At 40.0% G+C, this 9,009-nt stretch overlaps 1 protein-coding gene across 1 annotated transcript in view; it reads left to right on the forward strand.

The window, feature by feature from the left end:
* Positions 1–7,617, forward strand: part of LOC126000686 (netrin receptor UNC5C-like) — a gene marked incomplete at its 5' end in the record, with an annotated part of 29,381 nt that extends 21,764 nt beyond the window's left edge. The window contains 2 exons of the mRNA XM_049767846.1: positions 534–878; positions 7,526–7,617. Of these exons, the coding sequence (XP_049623803.1) occupies positions 534–878; positions 7,526–7,617 (437 nt within the window). The remainder of the gene's footprint in view (positions 1–533; positions 879–7,525) is intronic.
* Between the last annotated feature and the right edge of the window lie 1,392 nt (positions 7,618–9,009).

Below are 9,009 nucleotides of genomic sequence, written 5' to 3' on the forward strand. Positions count from 1 at the left end.
GACTCCATGTTCTTGAGCACTTGTGTGAGGGTACCTATCCCACTGCCCACACACAGAGCCACAAGTATGCTTGCACATACAGAAACACACATACCACATTAATGGGCTGATTGATTGAGTCTGTATCTTCTTTTGGATCAGATATTTCTATTGCTATAAATATAGTATTCTGCAGATGAAACTAAATGCATGTATATGGGAAATATTATCTAATATAATAAATATTACTTCTAGTGAGGATCATTGTTTAAGAATTCAATCACTTGAGACAGCAAAATCCTTTATGAATACCTATGAATAATAACTATATCTTAAGGCAAAATAAGAATGAACATGTTTGTGTTTTATAACAAATCATAAAATGTACCTTCATTTATCTAGTTACCTGATTTTCATCAGATCTTGGGATCTACACATCTTTAATATCTGCTAAGTTGCTTTGACATTGCCTAGAAATGATCAGGGGGAAGTCACATTGAAAGAAATACTTGAATAAAGGATGTAATGGAATTTTCTTTTTCTTTCCAACTTAGATCTCCTGGCAGTCCCCCCAGACCTCACCTCTGCTGCAGCCATGTACAGAGGACCTGTTTATGCTTTGCATGATGTCTCCGACAAAATCCCCATGACCAACTCTCCGATTCTGGATCCACTGCCTAGCCTGAAAATAAAAGTCTATAATACTTCAGGCGCTGTCACCCCTCAAGATAACCTCTCCGAGTTTGCATCCAAACTGTCCCCTCAGATGACACAGTCCTTGTTGGAAAATGAGACCCCAAATCTGAAGAACCACAGTCTAGCAAAACAGACTGATCCATCCTGTACTGCATTTGGCACCTTTAATGCCCTCGGGGGCCACCTTATCATTCCCAACTCAGGTAATTCCTAAAGGTGAAAGTGGCAAAAATACAGTTTGAAAAGGTAAATTTGTACCAAAATCTATTCTTCATTAGTCCTGAAAATTTCACCATAGCCTATCTAACCCAAAACAGTTTTCAGACTAAACCAAACATTACCTCCACGAAATCAATGAAACCATTTTTTTTTCTTTTAAACACTAGATCAGGGGTCTCAAACTAAATTTACCTGGGGGCCGCAGAAGGCAAAGTCAGGCTGAAGCAGGGCCACATAAGGGATTTCGCTAACTGAATATTCGCAATAAAAAACCGCATTAGTAAGAAAAAACAATTGCAAAAACTCGCATTAAACATTTGCATACCCTGAATGGAACTGCTCGGGGTATGTGAATGTTTAATGCGATTTTTTCTTACTAATGCGATTTTTATTGCGATTATTCGGTAAGCGAATAATCGCGAATACTGTGATATATGAAGGCCAGCTGCGGGCCACAAAATGTTGTACAGAGGGCCGCAAACAGCCCCACAGGCCATGAGTTTGAGACTTGTGCACTAGATAAATACTTTCTTTAGAAGCATTCCTCACTTTCTTACAAAACTGCTATTTGGAACTCACATTGACCTTTTAAGGGAATGTATTTTTTGTATGTGTAGTTTTTCAGGCCACACCCGTTTGATGCTCAGGGGTTACTCCTGGCTAAGTGCTCAGAAATTGCCCCTGGCTTGGAGGGACCATATGGGACACGGGGGGGATCCTTCCTTGGCTATCTCTTGCAAGGCAGACACCTTACCTCTAGCGCCGCCTTGCCGGCCCCATACATTGACTTTTTTTTTGAAATATATTTTTTATTTAAGTAACATGATCATAGTTGGGTTACAGTCATAACAAGAACACCCCCCTTCACCAGTGTAACATTACCCCCTCCCCCTTCCCATCCCCTGCCTGTATTCGAGATAGGCATTCTACTACAGTTATTTGTTTTCAAGTTCAGTAAGTTGTTGTTTTTTCCTTAAAGGATAAGAGTAAAAAAATATGGTAAAGGTGTGATAGTGGGAATCGCCGTTGTTTGTATAGGTCTAGAAAAATGGGGAAAATGGAAAAAAATTCTTGACCTGATTACAAAAAGGCCTCACCCCAGAAGTTTATTGGCATAAGAGAGACTCTGGGTTCCAGGCATACCAGTCTGTCCAACCCGAGTCATTCTTCATGGTCCCGGTGAAACTTTTTCACACTTTAGCTATTGTTGGTATCAGATTCTTATATTTAAAGACTCTGGATTCTGTGCATTTCTTTTATCAATGTCAGGCTGATGTGGAGCATACTCTAATTTCAGCATACCATTAAATGCGGAGCGATCTGCCCTGCATGCAGATTGTTGCTGAGTCGTCTGGGTGTTGGGATTACTCTTTGAAGTAAGTCAATGCCAAAGCAGTGGTAGGTCTTCCCTGGTAGAGGCTTGGATCCTGGTAATGTTATAGACAATTGTGATTGTTTCCATAGATGGTATCCATTGTTCAGGTGTGTGTGGGTGATGCCCATTCTTCTGAGGCCTAAGCTGTATCATTTTACCAATGTTCAGGGTAAAAGGTCTAATTGCATTACCAAATTTGTGTGCCCATCTCTATTAGAAAAGAACTTGTTTGCATATGTATTATTTTCCCATTTTAATGTGCCTATGCAAAAGAGAAGCGATGCCACAGATATTGTTGGTGCATCTGGGGGCCGACAAATAAAGTCCAACATTCCCCATAACTTGGTTCAAACATGAAATCTATACAGAGATGCTCTTCTACCAGTACTGCTTATAAAACAGATCTCAAAGGGGGAAATTAAACAATCAAATAACAAATTCAGTGGGCAAAATTGTCACTATATGAGGATGTTCGAAAAGAGTTATAGATGTTAAGGGATTACATCTGAGATATACAAAGGAGACACACGTGTCCCTTTTATGTTTTAGAAATAGTCAAGAGGGAGGGGGGTGTTTCTAAGACACCACTTTGGCCTGTGATTTGGACAAGTGAAGAGCACATAGAGCCATGTCCTTCCCTTGTTGCCTGCTGAAGCTTCTGACTCCCCGAGAGGCATTTGCTTCCTAATTGCTGGAAGTTGAAAGTTCACCAGTACCCTCCCAGCCCATTGCAGGAACAAGAAAGCCTGGGGTCTCTTTTAAATTGCACCTTGCCAGAACCCACTTGCTGGGACCCTGAGCAGGTGTCCTGGAATAACCCTGGGGATGGGGAGGAAGGAGAGAGAAGGCTGTGGGGAGCAACCAAGGCTGCATTTTCACCTTATCTTGGCCAAAAAGCCTACAGCATGGAACCTTGTTGTGACGTGTTGCCTGCTGATGCTTCAGACTCCCCCCAAAAAATAACTGTGAAAGATATGTAATCCACCTTGGCCAAAACAAAAATCTTTAGTACAGAAAAATGGTTAAATGTGGGGTAACAAGAGATGGGAGTGAGAGAGTAAAGGAATAAAATGAGCTCCTGGATGGCTTTCAGATTATGAAAAGCAGATGAAACACAATGATATCCACGTGTTCCACGCGTGGTTTTACAATGGACAGGTTTAATAAGGAAACTTCCCTGGTAAGTCCTAAAGCCAGAACCTATTGTGCTGCTATTCCCACCTCACTGGCTTGCCCAGCCATGTGGCCAGGAAAAGCCCTGGAGTTCCAGAGGAAGGAGGTAGAGGGGTGCTGCGGTGACCCATGTCCCATACCCCTTCCTAGGCCTGGTTAAAGAGGCCTTTGGCATGGCGGAAGGCTGCCAAACACCATGCTGGAGACCCTCCGACTCCCAGGAAGGAAGGAGATCCTTTTTGAGATAGAAGGCCGGAAGGTCAGAGCCCCCACCCCAGCCCTTCCCTTTGGTGCTGGGAGGGAAATGGGGAAAGCCTAGGGAAACCAACAAGCTCCTCCAAAGGACCCACCTTGCTGGCTTGCTCAGTCATGTGGCCAGGAAAAGCCCTGGATTCTGGAGGAAGGAGGTAGAGGGGTCCTGGGGTGACCCATGTCCCGCACCCCTTCTTAGCCCTTGTTAAAGAGGCCTTTGGCATGGCGGAGGGCTGCCAAACGCCATGCTGGCAGAACCTCCCAGCTCCCAGGAAGGAAGGAGATCCTTCCAGAGCTAGAAGGCCGGAAGGCACATTGACCTTTTTAATAGAGCTTTGGAAGGCAGGATCAAGCCAACAGCCCTCACTATTGTTATCATATTGTTAAAGGACAAATTAATTAGAAAACATATTGTAGGGTTCCAGAGTAGAAGGATGAGACCATACAACTGGAATAAAGTTTAATAATTTAATTCGTCTGCCAACAAGACATCCAGCCTGGCCAGTCAGGGCCATTCCCCGAAGGAGATGAGCCCTGCCCAAGTTCATGAGGAAGATTATATAGGGAGGGTTATAGGGAGATTCCAGCTTTCTGATGATCCTTAAAATGATAGGCTCTTGTCTAGGGGTATCTTCCTACTGCTCCCTTGTCCTTTCCTGATAGGCTACCTGGAATAGCCAGGTAGCTTGGGGCGAGGTCTATGGAAATAGGCTTTCACCATGTGGTCCTTACAAAATGGTGTTTCTCCCTGCTCAGAAGCCTGCCATGTGGCTTTTACAAAATGGCATCCCTCCTTTTAAAGAATTCAGGTCTCAACAATATTCATTGGTTCTGTACCAATTTATTACAGAAAACAGTATCACAGAATATTCATTTTTAGGAGCCAGAGTGGTAGCACAGTGGTAGGGCGTTTGCCTTGGATGCAGCTGACCCAGGACAGATGCAGGTTGGATCTGCAGCATCCCATATGGTCCCCTGTGCCAGGAATAATTTAGTTCTCTTAACTCACATAATTATTATGGTCTTCAATCACAAGGTTTTACCAGATATAAGGTAATAATATATCTATCTAGTGATATATCTTTGTAGAATCCTTTGTTCTTTTATAATATTATTTGGTTAGATACTGTTAGATACTAAGCTCCATAAGAGTCTTAAATGTTAAATTACATTACTCCTGGCTCTGTGCTCAGAAATCATATTGGATTCCGGAAATAGAAATGGGGTCCGTCCTGTTTTGGCCCCATGCAAGGCAAACACCCTTACGTCTTGTGCTGTCACTCCGCCCTGGTAATGAACTTTTTAACACCAAGCTTCTTCTCAAGAAGTCTTCAACTTAACACAAGGGCCTCTGAATAACTTATCCTCTTAACTCTATTCTTTATTCTTGAGGCTTTCCAACATGGTTATGACATATTTCCTATGCTCAGTTGACATATTCCATTTTCTTGCTATTCAAAGACAAGAAAACTAGCTTTTACCTCTTAGCCATCACAACAGGGACCCATGCTGCACTTATATACTGACGATCCATACAATTTTATTGGTATGATTTAAACAGCTTTTATTAGGATCTACTACCTGCAGCCAAGTACCTACATAGTCTATCTGCAGTTTTGTCTTTGTATGTGCTTTACTTGAAGGCAGGTAGTTCTTAGAAGCACACTAGACCACCATCATTTGCATAATCAAGCAACTTATTTAAACTCCAAATTCCCCAGGCTCCTGAAGCATTATCTCTAAGGGTTTACCCAGAGACCAGTGTTTTCTTTTGTTTATGTTTTTTATAATAATTTTTGTTTTGATCAAAGTGGGTTACATATCTTTCACAGTATTATTTTAGGTACATATTAACATTGAATCAGAGGAATTCCCATCACCAAAGTTGTCCTCTCTCCACCCTGTTCCCAGCTTGCATCCCATATCCTCCACACTTGCCCCCTAGACTGCTAGTATAAGTGATCCCCTCTGTGTCTAACTTATGACTTAGTGATCATACAACTGTTTGGTCTTGGTACCCTCTATTATTTCCCGCTCAATTTGAGAGGTGGAACTAGATAGTTCAAGTTATGTGGTTCTGTTTGATAAAAAGAAAAGCAAAGAAGTGGGGTAAAAATCAAATAAGCCGAAAATGGGTGGAGTCCTTCTAGAGAGGCTTTCAACCTAAGTTTGGGAGAAGAAAAGGGAAAAAGGAAGCGAAACACTACAATAATACAAAAGGAAATATCAAACAAAAAAATCCAGTGAGCACTACAGCAATAAAGACAGGCACCACATAATAACCACAGTCCTGAAAATAAAAACATAATGGTATAAAAAGAAAAAAAAATAAATAGATAAATAAGTAAGAAAGATTATTTTGTCTTTTTTTTTCCTGCATAGGCACAGTAAATATTGGGGACATTAGAAAGGAAATTCCCTTGGCTTAAGAGATACAGGGTTTCTCCACCCTTGAAGTATACTGTCATGGGAATAACTACTGACTCCTTGCGTGTTCATTTCCTCTCCCTTAGGTCCTTTTGTGGTGTGTGGAAGACTTCTGCTCCGTCATGGGTTATAAAATCAGACCTAGAGATCTTGGTATCTGCACAGGTCAAGGAATGGGGCTTATGATAAAGTCTTTCTTTGCGCTTCTAGAAGTTCTGTTCCTTCACTGTCGTTTTAATCAGTCTTCTGTAGTCGGTGGTCTTGGTAATTGCGCTGATCCTAGGATGGAGCCTGGGATAGAGTCTTTTGCTATGTTTCCAGAAGAACAGTTCACTTGCCATTGTCTCAGTCAGACCTCTGGAATTAGATATCTTGCTTGTTGTACAGATCGTAGGCCAAAACCTAGACTGTAGCTTTTTTATTGGTCCCAGGATATATTCTGCCCAGTCATGGTTGTCACAGTCAGTCATCCATAGATAGTGATTTTGGCTTTTGCACAGATCAAAGGATGACAAGTCTTCTGATTTTGAGACCAGTGTTTTACTGAGTGCATGTGAAGATTCTGATGCAAACTAAAGTTCAAATCTCTGTTTTGGCCTTGGGCAGTGCAATCCATTATTAAGCAAATGAATCAATCTGCAATTGAATGAAAAGACTGTTCAAATTTCATTGAGAAAAACTGGTACTTGCTTTGTCTTTTTCTAGAGTTATGTTGAGAAAAGTTTCTCACCAATTACCATTTTGTTATAGAAAACACTAATGCTAACCAGATATTTTAGAATATCTAGATTTCTTGGATATTGATTTGGATATTGTTGAGGTTAGCACCCTGACTTTTAAACTCTGAAGGATTTTGTTTGTTTGTTTGTTTTTGGGCCACAACCGGTGAAGCTCAGTGGTTACTCCTGGCTATGAGATCAGAAATAGCTCCTGGCTTGGGGGGATGGAACTGCAGTCAGTCCCTAGCTAGCACGTGCTTGGCAGATGCCTTACCCCTTGTGCCACTCTGGTCCCCATGAAGGATTTTTTAATTATAAATTATGCATTACTACAGCTTTTTGAAATGTTAAGAGCAATTGCTGGCTTTTCCTTATTTTACAAGGAAAACATTGAAACCATCTGCCAACATTTTTAAGAAAACAAGACTATTAAAAAAAATGATATTGTTCCTTTAAGTACCTTCCTAACATTACAGAGGATAAGGAAAAGGGTAAGGAAAAAGTCAATAACAAAGCCAAGTATGGCAACTGGAAATATTTTTCTGAGTGGGGACAAAAAAAAAGTAAGTAGACCTCTAACTACATGGTCACCAAGTTGCCTTCCCTTTCTCTGGGGTCAAAGGCATTTAATAGTTTTCTTTGACTTAAAGTTCTTGTGACATTGCTTTTCTTTTTTGCTCTTCAGGAGTAAGCTTGCTGATTCCAGCTGGGGCTATTCCCCAAGGAAGAGTCTACGAAATGTATGTGACTGTACACAGGAAAGAAAATATGAGGTAAATATGCTTCTTTCTGGTGCACTTGACTTTATCAATATCTGACTTAGAGTATTCTTTCCTTACTATATAAAGAATAAACATGACCTATTTTGTCTTGAATGCTCTACTTCCAGGAAAGCCTTTCTCCCCTACAACTATATAAAAGGTCAACACTGATTTCTCTATCATGAAAACTCCAGGCTCTTGTATAGATCCTGAGTATGAACAGAAGGCTAGATTGTTTTTCCCAACCGGATATGTGGCAATCATATCTGGGAGAGAAAAAAATATTACCATAAATGGTATATAAATACCATTTATATATAAATATATATACCATTTATATATAAATATATATATATAAATATTACCATAAATGGTATATAAATACATGGTGAAGAAACTGAAAAAAATTATGAATTTCTACCTGTTGTCATTATAGAGTTAAAACAATAACAATGACCTCTTAACCCTTACTTGTCAACCCCTCTTCTGCCTACTACTTTATTCTCCCTTACTGCTTTTATTGGGACTTATTTTAGCCCATTACCTACCTTCTTTTCATATTTAGCTATTTTAGGTCACAGTTGGACTATTCTCACTGCTTAAGCCCAAAATTAATTAAAGGACACTGTTTTGAATATGTCAGAATTGAAAAGCTCAAGTTTTTATAAGTTTTTGTAAGATCAAGAGGAATGTAGGTACCCTAACTTTATTTTTCTGTGTGTCCTACAAGTCATATGGCTTTTCTTCATTATTTCTGGTGAATGTGTGTGGGTGTTCATTGGAGCTTCAAAGACCATCCTGCTAAATGCTTCTGAAGTACTCAGATCATAAACTGAAAGATGTTGCTGAAATAAAGCTGTTCACATGTAATTATCTTTGTTTTCCCCAATAGACTCATCAGCACTGAGCTCTGCCAACAGTGCCAGAATGACAAATGTACAATGAGGTTATCATTATAATGCATGATACCACATCTAGTCTCCTTTCATCTTCTGAAAAAATAATCATTTTTAGTCTTGTTCTTCTTTTGTTCTGCTCTCAGGGGGAGAGATTGGTATTTAGAATGGGTAGACTCTAGTGGTATCATTTCACCTACATAAACACTAGCTTGTTTAAGAAAATAATACAAATTTCAGGGCATTATTTATACCTCAGACTTGAGCAACAACAAAAAGAAAATCACTACATTTTTATTTACGCATATTAACTATTCATTTTTTTATTCTCAATACAAAGTAAGTTTCTTAGGCCCACCCAGCATCCCTCCTTTTGGAGCCAATAAAAATAAGATAAACAAATTCCAAGATCTCTTTACATTTTTGTCCTCATTCTCTTGTTCAAAGTCAAGATTAGTGCTAATGCCTCCCTCGCTCAAGACATTTACCAACTCTGATGTTTTGTTCTATCA

Source organism: Suncus etruscus, unplaced genomic scaffold (genome assembly GCF_024139225.1).
Source record: "Suncus etruscus isolate mSunEtr1 unplaced genomic scaffold, mSunEtr1.pri.cur scaffold_112_ctg1, whole genome shotgun sequence".
NCBI classification, from domain to species: Eukaryota; Metazoa; Chordata; class Mammalia; order Eulipotyphla; family Soricidae; genus Suncus; species Suncus etruscus.